We start from the raw sequence: 16,309 nt of genomic DNA, 5'->3' as shown, positions 1-16,309 counted from the left end.
TAATTCTTGGTGGTCAATGTACACAAATCTAGGAGGATTCCAACATATCTAAGTTGGAGCGACCTCGAGATATCTTTTTTAGGGTATGCTCAATAGTTACCTTTTTAATAATATTGGCTTAATAGAAGTAGTTCAAGCCCCTTAGCATTGGCACGGATAGGTTAGCAAATGCATCAAAGCCAGGAGCTCTCATTAAAAAGAGGAATGCATTGTGTCTGCAGGAAATATCTTCACATGCATTTACATTAGGGACTGTGTGTTTCAATGAATTGTCATATTTCCTCACTAAAAGTAGGTTATCAGTATTGAAAGAATTATGTTTAGATCAAGCTGAGGAGCAAAGAATGATAAGACTCGATACAAGTTTTGTTGAGCAGAAAGATTGTAAATACTGTATAAAGCAAAAGAGACCTCAAAATTGTATCTAGTAATGAGATTTAATATAATTTTGGTTCAGTACATAGAATCTCTGATAAATGTGATAAGGAATTTCAATAACATATACATGTGCTGTAAAAACCTGTTAAGTAATATCACTATAAAACTATCAAATTAAATATCTTATTTGAATATCGACTACAGACTGAACATTAAATAAAACTCAAAATTCAAAATCCCTCTTCATAACAGAATCTTTCGTAGAGTTATGCATCAACATTAAATGCAGTCAAACGAACTTGTAGCTAGATTCACTCAACATAAGAACTAAAAAGGTTTTAAATTGAGGAACAGAACATGGGTGGCCCAAAAATTAGAATTCCATTACATGCCTCTACAATATACTTCAAGTGCTATTTATCCCTAAAGGTAGAATACTTACAGGTTTTCGAGTTGGGGTAACTTGAACAGAATGATAAAATTCTGGTTGAACTCGGCTGCTTTTCTTGATTTTTCTTTTTCTTACAGAAGTTTCCTGCTCACTTAGGTGGTGAGCTTCCACTATAGGTTGTGTTTCCTCAAGGCGAGGTGCTACACGTCTTCTAGCATGACGAGGACTTGATCTAAAGCCCTATAGCAGAAAAAGCAATCATCGTGTTTGAGATCTCCCAGAACAGAGCCATATAACACCACAAAAATCATACAGGACATTAACAACAATTTGAGGTACAAGCATGCTCATCTTTAACCCTGCATTTATACTGCATGTAACAATAAAGAGATGTTGCCAAGTGCTGTTAATATCACATCTGGTTTATACTTCTCAATCATATGTGCTATTGACACAGCTAGCAGCAGTAACGCCTGTTGCTTTTCTTTATAAGCTCCCACTTTTAGTTATTTATAACTAAATAGTTCTAATTTCTAATTAAAATTTTCCAGGTTAATTCTTGGCCTCATGAGAAATTGTTTCAGGGAGCGTGAGCTGGAAAGGTGCGTTCTTTCCTAAGAATGAAAGTGAAGAAAAACTAGTAGCTGGCAACACTTCGTTATGACTAATGGTTCTTGTTAAGAGTTCTGATGCTGCTGGATTTGGGGGGAGGCCTTACCATTTGGAATAAAATAATTAAGACAGAGTGCTGTCTTTTGCTATCATCTGAGAACTACATGTATATTTGGCCAAATCAATAAACTCAGGAAAAAATGCCCTTCACAAATGCTTTTTAGAGGCTGCTGTGAAAACCTCTGGGCATCATCCAGAATGTCTTAGCCTTATAGAAATTCATTCCTTTAATGGCAACACATATAATGCTAGCCCTGTATTGCTATCTGCAGAGCATTTACAATGAGCATTCTCTCATTTCACTGAGTGCCCTCATGAGCATGCACGAGCCTGCCATGCGTCATTTGTACTGAATACAACGTGCGTTGATATTAAAGTTGGCCAGGTTATAAATAAGAGTTTCATTCACTTAGTCACATCAGCTTTCAGAATAAGTGAGCCAAATCTATGACCTTAGTGACAGTCTGCAGTTTAAGGACTATATTACCTTTCAAAACCCAGAATAGATGCAATAATGCCGAATTTTTCACCTTTTTTTTTTTCCTAGTAAAGTATTTCCGCTGAAGTCCTTATGGGACAAACCCAGCACTCAGAATGGCTGGTCCATATAAAGAATCAAACTTCTGCAAGGTGAGATTTTAGCTAAAAGTGCAGAAATCTATGCTGTGAATCTAAATACCCCAAGTTCCCGCTAGCTGAATACTAGTGGGAGCAACAGATTTCCTTATAAACCTGCTGTTCTTTTTTTCCCCTTCCCTTAGCTTTTCCTTTTGGTTTTGGTGGGGTTTTTTGCCTTATAGGAAATCAGCCTAGAAAAGTTATGCTAAAATGTTAAGTTGGTAAATTGAAGCAATCAGAAGTCAGATGTATGGCTCTGTGCAAACTGGATTTACTCCTCTAATGTTCATGAGACCGCAAGGGAAGAGAGCTGCAGTCTGTTCTGGGCACTCAGAGAGACCAACAGCTACTTTCGTTACGTAAAGGTGTGCTCCATGAAGTCAATGTGGTAGCCAAACCACACAAACATACATTTACATGCACATGCTGGTAACTGCTACAGATACACATTGCATGCAACAGATGATGTGAAAAGGTTGAAGTGTCAAGATGAAGTATCAGGTGAAGTAACTTCCAAGTAGCAACCTTCTACTCCTGGACACTTGGACAGGAGGGACAGGAATAGAGCCCAACTCTACCTAGTTCATCTGGGAGGTTCATGTATGTGGTCCGTTAGGGCTATGAAATACATATGATGGCCAAAATTTCCTGAATCTTTTTTTATGATCCCACCTACTCTACTAAAGCAGTGGAGTCATTCAGTCTACAGGTAGGGCCAGACTTTGACTCCCTGTATCTTAATGGAAGGAGGACCCTATCCATATCAACCAACACAAGCAGAGTAAGGGAAGCCACTGCAGCCAGCAGACCTGCATGGGTATAGGCAGATCTCTAAACATTTAAAGACGTAAATCTGTAAGATACTCTGCCACACCATTGCAGTGGGAAAATATACTGCCCCATTTGCTTTCTAGCAGCTAACAGAGACAACTTATCATTCAACGTGATGCTCGGAACATTCCGGATGAGGGGGGGAAATGCAACACGGGCAGCCTGCTGTTACAGAGCTGCTTGTGGAAGTTCTCTTCTGCAGAAAAATGTTAGTGTGCATCAGATATTATTCTGTAGTAGAAGAAAATATTCCTTAATAGACCAAAATGCCCAGCAAATCTATTCTGAGTTCTGAAATTAGAAGAGATTTCCTAAACATTAAATGCATTAAGATTCACTTGCAGATGAGGGCTACGGGCTGAAGCCAGGTTATATACCCTGCACTGCAGCTGCTCCCTCACCACGCTCCCATCCCCATTATCTGGATAAAACTCTTTGGGAAAGTATGTTTATGTAACAGAAGTATTTGGTAGAAGCTAAGCAGCTCTAAAAGTGCTTAGAAATGCAAGCCAAACAGGGATTTAAGTATGTGGGTCTGTCTCACTGAGTGACTTCACCCCAAAGTACTTCAGGGTTTACTGATGGAGTATTATGTTTCAATATTAAAAAGTCACTTGTGACTTCCAGAAAAGCCTGTTAATAGACAGTGTTTCTCCTTTGTATTTTATATATTTTTCTCTTTTGCTGTTTATTACTAGCAAGAAAATGGGATCTTTATCTCTTTAAGAGCTCATCTGCTTCTGTTTGCTGAAGCTTATTCTTCACTTGAAGTCATAATCTGCCCACAGTATCACAAATGGTTGCTCTGGGAAGGATTATAATGCGATAAAGGCAGAGGATCATGATTTCAGGTGGAAAATTAATTCCATATCAACAAAGATAATGTTACAAGGGCAGAGTCCTCAGACCAAAGCCTGAAATGCTTACTCATTCCTGCAATGAGACTTTGCCAGACCAGAGCCTCAAATCTGGAAATTTTCAAAATTTGGTAATCAAAAATGAAGAGAGGAGTCAAGTGACGTAATTTGTGGCAGCTGCTACTCCTATGTTCATTGCAAAACTAGAATGGCCAGTGATCCCTTCTCAACAGTGAAATGAACAGACTTTTCTTGTGTCATCTGTGTTAGTTATCCTTCAGTTGAACCCAAAATTGAAAACTTATCATATTAATTCAGCAATCAAAAATAAAAAATGTGAAGATTACACAAATATCTGTTTGGCAAGGATGGCACTATTTTAGATGTTAAGTCAGCACTCACAGAAGAGCAGAGAAGTATTGCAAAATATTCAGGTATGCACAGTATACCAGCTGAGACCGCTGAGAAAACACTAGAGATTTTTAAATCTTGGGGGCAATAGAATGAGGTTGCTCTAACACCATTAAGCAGTTTGGAATTTCTGGTATCATGTGAATTCTGTGTCACTGGACAGTGACAAACCTTTTCTCTGTGCTGAGAGGGAGTTGCTCATTCCTAGACCCTACTGCCTGACTCATTTTTATGCCTGTAAAATTCTGAAACAAGGCAAAACAAACAAGAACTCAAATACATATTTTTAGAAAATCTGTCTTCTAAATAATAAAATAAATGCACAAAGATTTACACTACAAAGTATTCTTCCTTAAAGAAAAAACTCAGATGACCACCAGAACCAGTTTTAGATACCACAGCAGAAGACAAAAGGCAAGCTGAACCTGGGATTATCTTCTCTCCAAAAGCATTCATGTGCATCCTCCTGGTTAGAGTCTGAATCCATGAGGACTGTTTTTCCTAGTCATGCTCTACAGTCAGCAGGAATAGAGAGGTGTCTCTGGAGGCTGATACAGAGCCAAAACCTAGTTCACTTACTCTCAAGGGAGCTTTCTTATCTACGGAAGGAGACCAGGCAGATCAGCCTCTTTTAGCTGAAATTCATCCTTTTAAGCCTTCTCTGAAAGCATTTTTTTCCTGGAATGAAGCGTGGTAATATTGAAAGGGCCCGTTGTGTCTATCTTTACACCCAAACCAATGATGAACACTGCAAGCCTGGGTGCTGTGTGCCACCGCTCACAAACAACTGGTTATGTACAATTACTGCCATGGTAAGGGGTTCTGTAAAAAAGTATCTTCTTATCCAGCCAAGTTTTAACTTCACTCCTCTGATTAAGTAACTGATTTCTTGTATACAGAAACACAGTGTGGGATTCCTCTGACCAAAGCTCAGCAGACCTCCCCTCCCTGGGCTCCCTTTGGAGCCACTGAAGTCACCGGGTCAGATGAACCATCCCCTAACAGCACCTACTGGCCACAGAGGAAGACCAAGCTGACTACTTCACTCATAGACATCTATATTGTAAGTATCCAAAATTAGGTAGGATGGATCAGGACCAGGTTTTGGTCTGCCTTCAATACAGTATTCATCATTCCATATATATTTTATGGTCAGATTTCCTCTTATTTTCCGTCTTCTACATGACATAATTCCAGAGAGAGAGAGAGAGAGTTTTACACGCCCCAGACATACTCTTGCTGGATCCCCATAATTCAACACAGCACTCTTACAAATTTGTCCTACTGATATAAATAATAATATAGCATGTTTTTCTATTCTGTTTAAATATTTCCCATCCCGTCTTCTTTTCTGATCAGGCTATACATCTGAAAGAGGTCACTGAATTGTCAAGAGTAATTCAAAAGGCCCTTTTGGAAACCATAAACTTAAAAATTAATAAAGTGGATAAACTCCTTTTCTCTGTAATACACCCAGCCTTGCATTTATGAACATCATGTGTGCTCATTTGCCCCATTCCTCAGAATTTCTTCAGTATGATCTGGTATTTGATAACCAAGTATGTCATACTCTGCAATCCTTGTTATGTTTTTGCCTATTCCTAGCTTGTTCATTAATATAAAAAATAGGATTTTGAAACCTCCTAAAGAACTTGTCCAATTTTTGCTTTACAGATCATAGAAGCATGGAATGGTTTGGGTTGGAAGGGACCTTAAAGATCACCTAGTTCCAATCCCCCTGCCATGGGCAGGGACTTTGGATAATGTGTTGAACCTTTTTCTTTCACTGTCTTGGTTTTCCTGTATTTGTTTTTAATTCTTTGTCTGATACTTAAATAGCACCACACGAATAATCAGTGCTATCCCGTGTGTGCATTACCACTTTAGTGACATGAATCTTTGACTCCTCCATTCTTTCAATGTGTGATTGTATTGATTCACCAGACCCTTTTCCTCTCCATTCCAGTTGCTACTGTCCCTACGGCCTTCACCATACACTATCTATTATTCTTATGCTTGATAAGAAACCATATTCATTCTTCATTTTTCCCAGTGTGTATTTTACGTAGAATACATTGGGTGTTGGAATTCTAGTCTTGGAACCCAACCTTTCCAGCCAGTATGTGTTTTCTGAGTCCCTAAACATTAACTTCAAGAGAAGTAAGAGTGCATTATCTGATGTCCAGCTGAAGCCAACAGAAATCTTTGTGTTAACTTCAGTGGACACTAGACAGCAGCCCAGTTTACCTTGTGGCAGGTCTTCAGTAAACTACAGAAGAAGCGCTAGCTAGCATTAAGCCACAACTCAGCACAACTGGAGGAATGACAACAGAACTCAACTGTGTTTGCAAATGCCTTTACGGATATTTGAGTGAGTCCCGTAGACTAAATGCGTATTTGCAGCTGCACTAATGAATATCAAAGCCAAAGGAAGCTCAGATAGGATATCCAACTTCGTGTACTTGCTTCTAAGGTTTTTGACAATGGCTGTGTATGCATGAGAATTGTCATCTATTACCACTGTCAATTAACGGCCTCACGAAACAGTCTTTGAATTGTCAGTTACTGCTTGTTTAAAGCTTGGAAACTTTCATGTATATGCAACCTACAACAGCTTAGGGCCTGGCGACATTAGTATGCGTAGTATCAAAGCCGATCTCAAGATGCTGGAGTTCTCAGCTGTTTTGCAGACAGGCTGAAATAGAATTAAACCCTATAGCTGAAGTACCTACTTGAACTAAAAAGGCACATTTAATTAAATAACTTCATTGTATCAAATTCTTCTGCATGCTGAAGAGAGAAATTTGAGAATCTTTCTGCTGCACATACAAACTTCTATAGGCATTTTAAGAACTGTTTTAAATTAAAAAGTGACGAAGATTGCATTATTTCCCTTCTCCTTCTCCCATAGTGACTTCCATCCCAAATATCCTCAGTTTACAAAGAAACAATAACACCTCCACAGCATTTAACTGCCAGTTCTGGAAGTTCAGCCCAAAATAAAAGATTCAAGTTAAGTCTTCCAAACTACTTATACATCCTCTCTAATATTAATGATTGCTAACTAAAGCTAGGTCTTAGTTTTCTGTGGCAGGAAAATTACCTGCATTCACTCAGTCTATTACTTCACAAACACACAAGGAGGATGCAACTGCATTTGCTATTTCTTGGTTCTATCAGGTCTCAAAAAAGTAGGCTGCAACCTTTTTTTTGGTTTTTTTGTGTGGTTCTCTTGATTATTTTTTTTTAATCTTAGCTAAGGTTACTCCTATAAAGATCTGAATCAAGATTTAAAACATCAAATGTAAGATTTCACATTCAATTTCTCATTCCACTCACTCATTAACAAGCTTTCACTGATGCTTCTTTGCATGTCTTAAGTTTATTTTAGGAGACATTATTCTTATCTTCTAAAACTTAAACTCTAAGCAGTGCTGGAACCATTTCTTAGATATTGAAGACTGTGATTTGGCATGTGTCATATTCCAAGATAAGTCCACACATTCAAAGGGATTAAAAGCAATTGTTTTTTATATAACCTGAACAAGATTACTTTCCCAACCAAGTTCGTGAAAGTTCATCAATAACCTGCTTTCCAGGTCCTAAGCAGGCCCTTAAGTGTATACATACAAGTTCTTGTGTGAACCTAGGGTTTAGATGTGAATTCAGAATACAGTTTTTGATAACCCAGGCTGCATTAAACTGCTGTTTTACACAATGTGTGTTTTTTCCTATCACAAGGTTAGGATTCCCATCAATGCAGGTAAGCCCTAACACTAGGAAAATCTGATGATGTGTAAGCAAATAGCCAAGGAGCCCAAGTTACGCCTCAAGATACCCTTTCAATAGTCTTTCCTGTCTAAACCTATAAACCACAGAAGCCAGCCTGTTCTCCAGGCAGTCCTATCATTCTTGGACAAGAAGGCTTGCAGCCCTCCACAGCTGCCTTGCCAGTTCCTTCCCTGTTACCTCAAGGCACCGCAAGCCTACAGTAGGAATGAAACAATTACTTAAGAACAAAAATAAATCAGAGTACTGCTTGATCAGTGGTCTGTAAGAGAAAGTTTAATTTAGAATATACTAGCACATTTCCCAAGCATGTCCCTTTTCCACCCCTGCTTCCTCTGTTTTCCATCTCATCACTTCTCAGCTTGGGCAGTGTACAGTATACATCAAGAATCTGCTGTAAGGAATTAACTTTCAATATTAAAAATAAAGTAAGAAGAAGAATAAGAAATAACATACAAATTGCTAACCCATGCAAGTGCTGCCCAACATCTAGTACAAAGAAATTACTCTCTGTCCAGGGTGCTTGTCTGAAGCGTAAACTGGTAAGAGAATTTATGCCACCACAGCATGTTAAGATGGGTCTGTACTTTGTCAAGCATAAAAGAGATGCATAACTAATGAGAGACTTAACAGGCATCTATTAAAAATACTTTAAAAAAAGATACCTGGGGTGGAATTCAGCTGTCTATTAAGATACCTACGCTCAGATACCAGCAACATATCTGAATGAGTCTGTCCTTCAGGGGCAACTAGTCTAAGCTCCTGTTATAGCCAATGAAAAATTTAGTCGATAGGCTCAGTGAGGCTTGAAGAACCATTCAGTTCATCCTGAAGCAGACACCTACACTAGGTCAGCTGAGTAGCTCTACAGACTATAAACTGTAAATGCCTACAGTGAGTTTGTTGTGCTGTATAAGAGGATACTGGTTTTGCAAAGTCACTTTCCAACTCCGGCTGCACTTTACGTGCAGGAAGGTAGTGGCAGCAGATCAGAAGGGAATGATGCCTCGACCTAGTTGCATCATTTCGTTCTCTCTAGAACAAAGGAGGAGGATAAATACAATACCTCAGTCTGACATGATTACATATTTCAGTATAGTTAGTGCTATCAATTTAGATAATCATAAATTAAGTCTTGTAAAACTGTGTTTCACTTCCAGTCTGCTCTGCTATTTACCCTGCCATCCTAAAGCCGAGTGCTGTATTTAAGCAGCTGAGTGGACAGGGGCGATAAGGACATTGGCACAACTTGCAAGAAATGTGTCTTTGCCCAAATGCCAACTGCAGTTAGTTTCCATAGCTGATGAAGTGCTTCAGCCATAACTCATGTTTCGTTCCCTCTGATGAGTCAAGAACAGCAAACCACTGACTCTCCTTGATGCAGGGCAGTAGGGAACAAGGGAGCACGACGAGGGCTCAAACGCTTTGGATGGCAGAAGTATCCAGATAACAGGTACCCAGGCTCACAGGTGAACCAGAAGCACAAGGAAATTGGCTCAAAAACAAGCCAGCTTTGCTAGCGCTACATCAAGATCAGCCACAGGTCTGATGACCTGGCTCAGCCATCTCCTTCACACAGTGCCAAGTCCTTGCCCAGGGCAGCTGGAGGGGCTGAGGCACCCTCCTCAGAGCCAGAGACGCCTCCATGCCGCAGGGATGGCATCCGCTCATGTTTCACAGGGCCAGGCCCAACAAGCCCAGCTCAGCCGAATCAGATCCCACATGAAAACAGCAAGGTGACTTCACCCTGTCCTCTGCATAGTTTCTTCCGTAGCACACCAAAGGCACCTCTCCTTAAAAAGCCTGGGAGTGGAAGACAGCGTGAGTCTCTTCCATGCCCTAGGAAAACACATGTGGCAGCCCAGGAACAGAAGCAGCCCCAAGGGCCATACCACCCTGTCCATATTGTGCTTTCTTTCATATAGTACCCTCAGCCTAAAGTGCTGAGCTGTTTCTGAAGGGACACCCACAAGCTGATCTGTCACCCTCATAACCTAACCACAGTAACTGAGAAATCGGTGTAGATGGTTAGAGCTGTACATGATGTATGGACCCCTACATGATCCTTTCCATCTGTGTAAGAACAGTTCCTACAGCAGATGTGGCAATACATGTGCTCACCACAAGTACGACCTCAGCTATTTTAATTCACAGTTTCAATCTGAGGTTAGTTTCAGCCAAAAAACAGTAGCTAGAAGTTCACATTCTGTACATGTGTACAATGTGGCTGCTAACAGAAAGGTGGTGACAAGCCGTGCTCCACCTTGATCCCCTTGAAACCAGGGCTCTGCTTGCTTGCAAACTGCTGCTTGTGTGCACCAGACATGTGCACTGTAACTGGCATACAACAGTTACAACCTCATCCAAAACACACACTTCCCGAGATAACAGTAGATACTGACAAGCCAGAGTATGTAAATACTTAGATAAATATGTAAATACGATAGCTAGGATGTTGTTGACATCATTGTATTAATGGGAAACTAAATAGTAAGATGACCTTTTATTACGTACAGGATCTTTATGCAGTGGTTGTCCCTATCTTGTTAGAGAACTGTGAGGATGTGTTCATTTATAACGCAGGTCCTGATATATAGTGTATTGAGACCATGCCTTACCACTGACGTGGACTGTGACACAATGTCAGTACGCTGTCGGGTGACTAATAGAGCTAAGAAGAGATCCCCTCAGCATTTCACTTCTCTGCAGACTGCTGGAAGCCAGAATAGAGATGCAGGCAACCAGATGGCTATAGAAACATATCAGGCATTTCTACACTACGCTGTAGCACAGAGTAAAGGTACCTGGGTTAACTCCTCTGGAGTTAGCTCAGGAACCAAAGTGGTCTTGCTGCAGCAGCCAGGGAATTGCCGTGTTTTGTAATACAATTGCCAAACAGGCTGTTTCTCAGCATGGACCGATGCTTGCTAGCCTATCTAAAGGCAGCACTGCAGTGAATAAAGCTGACAAACAATGATGGACAGATGACGTATAGTAAGCAGAATTCTCAGTGGTTCCTAGTTTGCCATGTAACAGCTGAGTGTGACATACTCTCTCTGGGCCATATTATTGGACATGTTATGAAAAATGGATAGAAGGATTTGTCCTTATACAGCGTAACCTGTATTTATAGCTCTCCATTCATTCCTGTACATAAGTGCTTTCATACATCTAAGAAAACAATTTATTTTTGTCTCTGATTTATTTTCCCTTGAACCCGTTCCTTAACTCTTAGACGGCTAATGGAAAAACAGTTTAAACATCCTGGGGGAAAAATGAGTCAAACACAAAGGTAAAATATTTTCAGGCTCATTCAGCTCTGCAAAGACAACAAGACATCCTTTCATTAGGTGAATGAATGTATTTTTCTGGCTAGCCCTGTACATTTCTGTTGTTCCTTGAATGCACTCCCTCCAATCAAACAGAGGACTCAAATTCAGCTTGGAGGGTCTGTTGATTTCTCTTTTCACTCGAGCTGTACATATCTGGAACAATTTATAAATAACTGCAATGCTCACGATGAATAATGGTGCAACTCTTCAAAGACTATTCATTATTGTTTTGTAAGACATCTAGAACTGTATTTCTAGGCAACTGTCTCACAAGCAGCCTCAGAAGGGGGACGATTATGGCAAAGGTATGCTTAGGGATAAATTTATAAACACTTCTTCTGGGCATCAATTGTTGGCACAGTCAATATATACATTTACCGGAGACTGTTTTAGTATAGGTTTGCATCCATTGTGCCATAATGGATGATTTAGCAAATTCATTTGCTTTTAAAAATTGTCATCAGTCTTGGCTGACCTATTTCACTACCAGTCTTGTCACAACAACAGACTGAATATATATAACCTTGTAGTGACTGTTCAGTGTACTAGGAAGAAAATGTGCAAAACCCAAACGACCAAATGTTATTCCTTTGCTACAGCTGTGATTAATGCATGCCACCAGCCCTCCCAGAGAGTCTCCTCACAAGGTGTCAACTCCTGTTTGCCTTACTGGTGAGTCTAGTCCCATGAGACATGCACCTGGGTTATGTGAAGTCAGAATTTACAGGGGACTACAAAACTTCTATGGATTTGCTTCCTAGTAGGTTTATACCTGTAGGTCTCAGTGGGAGCATTCACAGGAAACTTGCCCAAAATATATGTGAGTCAAAATTAAATAAATATTGCACCATAAATATATACATAAATAAAGCACCCTATTGCTCATGACTACCCACTGACACCGATACTTTCAGTTCCTGAGATCATAGTCTTCATAATTCAAAAGGTAAGATAAAGGAAAACTGTAAAGCTCAGAGAAAATGTCAGGTGAAAGATTTATATATATGATTACTTTTTACCCCTCCAATAATATAAAAAAAATCAACTACTCATTTAGCAATTAGCACAATTATCCTTTCACAATCTCATAAAAACCAACCATTTAAAGAGCCTGCGTGAGAACCTTCCTTCTCAACAGTTCTTACCCCCAAATCAAAAGGTTTTAAGAATTACACCATTTGGATTAATTCCTTCCAGCCTAAGGGCTAGAAGCTTACTCCCTTTTTAACTGAAAGGTAAAGATGTCACATAATCCCATGACTCCAGAGGCTTCAAACCATAAGGAAAACTCTTTTAGGAAGAAATTTCAATCACAGGAAGTGGCAACACCAACATGTTAAGCAATGCCTTTAAATTGTAAGGTACAAAAGACATTCAGACCTCTTTGTAAAGTTTAAGATGCTAAGCATTGAAATTTATCAAGGCCAAGCCCCCAAAGTACTCAGAGAAAATACCTATACTTCATGAAAAGCCAAACTTCCACCGAGAGCACAAGAATGAAGTCAGTGAATCACTAATAACATTCACGTTTTTGAATATACAAGGAATAATAATAAGAAAAAAAACTAATAATGGAACACAGTCCCTATTTTGGTAAAACTCTCACTGAGTTACATTGTTATTTTGCTGTGGGTTTGGTTAAGCACAGGCATTTCATTCTACAACTGATTCTCAAAATAAAGGAGAGACTAGTGCAAATAGCTACATCAAAGTCTGATTTTCATGTAAGCAATGAATATTTCCGTTGGAAATTTACTTGTTTTCTTTTTACAGCCATGGCATATCTAGGTCTCCCTCGGATTAGAAACATTAACTGTTCTGGGTATGACTCCTGTGTGACTTTGTGGAGTATCTATAGTACCTGGGGGACAGAGGAATCTTAAGAGCAGTTATAGTCATAATGAACTTAAAAGTTCTGCAATCAAAAATATATGTAAAAATAGGCCTGACAAACTTCTGGTGGTAGTAAATAAATGTTAGTGGGGAGAGGACGCACCACTATTCAGGAAACTCTCACATCTTCTTGCTAGTTAATTTTTCTGTTACGAAGCACCTCTAACAAAGACAGACTTTAACCTACTTTATATTCATAATGATTCATGCAAATTTACCTCCTTTTGAGGCAGGGGGTCAGGTGTTTAAGTTCATTCTATAATAAGTAAATCTGCATAGACTTCTGCTGTATAATAATGAGGCATGTTTTGTAGAGACATTCAAAATCAAGACCCACAAAAATGGACTATTTATGTATTCAATTCACCAGTGGCATATAAAATTCAGAACAGGAGAGCGGATAAGGATCATAAATACAATATCAAATTTACTGTTTACCCTCCCATAGTATGGTGTCTTATTTTTTAGGATGGGGTTCAGTACTAGAGGAAAGGAATTAAACAGTTCTCACTGTACATAGACAAAGACAACAGGCACACACCATGAGAGCTGTGTCTCTGGCAAAGAACCTCAACATAAATTTGCTACACATCTATTTTTCCAAATCTAAGGCTTTCCTGGCAGGCAGCCAATCATGCAGGAATTGCCAACCGTTCTGTAGATAGGGCAATTATAATTCTCTGTGCACTGCCACTAGACCACCTGCACATTCACGTGTGATGTAAGTCAGATTTGAACCCAGCTCTCAGGAGACGAATGCCAACCCACTGCTATTTACTATCAACCTATTTCTCATTATCTTTTATTATGATTAAGAAACACCGTTTATAACTGCACCTGACAAACAACTAAGCATAGTGGAAGCTAGCAGATGGACCCTGAGGTATAAAACTTGGAGCTGAGGTGTTATGTTCATTGCGGGGGGGGCAGTTATGCAAAGCCCATATTTTCATGTATCATGCTTTGCTTTCATCAACATCTTATTGGACTTGGAAGTGCATAATGTTTTGTGCTGATATAGAATGAGAATGTCAAATTCTGTCTCAGATAATGCTGCCAATATTTTCATGGGAGTATGCCTGATTTTTTTTTATTAATAAATTCAATTAGATTCATTAAAATAATGTTTTACTTGGAAAAAAATATTGGAAAATGAAAATTTAATGATGTCAAATGAGTCATCGTTTTCTCTAAAAAAATCAAAGGTCTATAATCAGATAATGAAGGGGAAAACTGCTCCACCATTTAAAAGGGCAGTTTAGACCATTAGCTGTGGTGCTTCTCTGTAGAGGATGTAGAAAATTACAAAAATAATGTAATAGTTGTTATTGGTTTATTCCAGCAAGTTTCAGTAAATGGAAACCTCTAGGAAACACTTTATATTAGTCTACTTCTAACTGGGTGCTATGCAAATAGCATCACATACTGAAGTAATAAAAATAAATCAGTTACTTTGCAAACTTCCCTTTTAAGAGTCACCATGCAGGATGACACACATTTCAAAAGGGCGTAACACATTAAACTTCATCTCTGTCTAGGCTCAAGAGTGAGAGAATTTTACATCAAAACCAAGCATTTTATATTGGAGGAACTAAATAATGAAAAAATATTTTGCCTTCCTGAGGGACACGGTTGGTTGTTTGCTTTACTGCAGCACTGTTCAGTCAACAACAAAACCAGATTTTGCATGGTTTAGCGATAGGACACTCCCTATGTCATCTTCTTTTTGTGATAGCGTGTACAAATTTCAAAATAGTTAGGAGTTCAAAACTAGTTGCCAATACGGACCACGTTGCAAAAAATGTATCCCAAGCACACTTTTGAAAACATTACTCATAACCGGGTAATCTTCTCACCCACAACCGGGTAAGGAAAAATGCAAATAATTTAAAACAAAAGATCATTTTAGTGCAAATCTGTCTCTCAAGGCTTCCAGAATAACAGGCGATGGCACAAAGATATGCCTTAAATCAATAGCAGGAAACCAAGCAAGAGAAATATCTAGCCAGGAGCTCTGCAGGGCAGCATGAAAACAAAGTATGTACTAAAACAAATATTATTTTCCATATTTTCCCAGCAATTACGCTCCTCATTCAGAATCCCTAGGAAGCAACTACATTTTGCATTATAGTTTCAGCACTGGCATGCAAGAGTTTTGATTCCCCCAACCTATGAATACAGCATCACAAAATGAGGCGCCTGCCAAGCAGCCTTGTAGTCTGGATCCTTCTGGGATCTCCCGCGGCAGCATCCAAGCCAAGCGGGCAACTTCCCTGACACGGAGCGAGGCGCAGGTGAGGGCTGGCAGCATGGCAAGCGTGCGGCAGCTCTGCAGTCGCAAAACCTACCAGCTCTGCACATTATCTACCGTGTGGTCAATAACGGGGCTTGGGGTTGCTTTTTGGACAGAGGGAGGTCTCGCACGGACAGTGAGCACAGCTTTTCTTGGAGTAACCAATTGCTTTGGGAATGACACAAATCAGCAGGCTGGTTGGGGTGACACGAATGAAGAGCTCGCATTTTGTGTGGAAAAAAACCAAGAAATGAAAGAGGACATTATGTCTTCCATGCAAAATGAAAAGTTTGCTATGTGATTTCATTAACAAAGGACCACAACAACACGTACTCGGGTAAAGAGAACAACTTCTGACCTTGAAATTGCGTGCTAAATAAATTACCTCAGAGCGAAAGTGATGAGTTCTCATGACAGCATCTGGAAGGGAAGCAGAAAGACACACAGGCTCCACCAGCTCCACCTCAGATTTCACTCCAGCTAACGGCTTTACGGAACTGCTCGCCGTTTGGCGCAGACTGTGGGACAGGGTCCGGGCTCTCCCGGCGCAGCCGGCAGCTCCGCCTGGCATTTATATTTAATTCATCGGGAAGAAGTTGAGCATAAAGTTCTGCTGCACTTGAGAGGCCGGGGGTGGGGGGGGGCTGGGGGGGATTCCTAGCCCCTCACTTCCCTCCTGCTGGCCGAGGTTCGCTAAGGATGGGTGGAGACAAGGCTGCCGCAGTCCTGGGCTCGGCTTGGATTTTTCTTAAAGCCTTTGCCCGGCCAGACTGAAGCAGGGCGGCCCCCCGCCGGCAGCACCCGGGGGATGGGCCGGGGGCACCCCCACCCCCCCGCCCCCGGG

At 40.2% G+C, this 16,309-nt stretch overlaps 1 protein-coding gene and 1 long non-coding RNA gene across 14 annotated transcripts in view; one reads left to right on the top strand and one right to left on the bottom strand.

Annotated features, from left to right (window-relative positions):
• Positions 1-15,885, top strand: part of LOC308064828 — a 33,118-nt gene extending 17,233 nt beyond the window's left edge. For 2 of the 4 annotated variants that reach the window (XR_013928556.1, XR_013928557.1), the window contains exon 3: positions 907-15,885. This is a non-coding gene — a long non-coding RNA (uncharacterized lncRNA). The remainder of the gene's footprint in view (positions 1-906) is intronic. The other 2 variants (XR_013928558.1, XR_013928559.1) reach the window with 2 other exon arrangements.
• Positions 1-16,309, bottom strand: part of DST (dystonin) — a gene marked incomplete at its 5' end in the record, with an annotated part of 302,226 nt that overhangs the window by 285,717 nt on the left and 200 nt on the right. For 6 of the 10 annotated variants that reach the window (XM_080389874.1, XM_080389884.1, XM_080389877.1 and 3 more), the window contains 2 exons: positions 821-1,009; positions 15,851-15,885. In XM_080389874.1, coding sequence (XP_080246000.1) covers positions 821-1,009; positions 15,851-15,885 — 224 coding nt within the window. Of the gene's footprint in view, positions 1-820; positions 1,010-15,823; positions 15,886-16,309 lie in introns of all 10 variants that reach the window. The other 4 variants (XM_080389883.1, XM_080389876.1, XM_080389888.1 and 1 more) reach the window with 1 other exon arrangement.

Source organism: Falco punctatus, assembly GCF_963210335.1.
Source record: "Falco punctatus genome assembly, chromosome: 5".
Classification (NCBI taxonomy): Eukaryota; Metazoa; Chordata; class Aves; order Falconiformes; family Falconidae; genus Falco; species Falco punctatus.
This window is presented reverse-complemented; position numbering and strand designations above follow the sequence as displayed.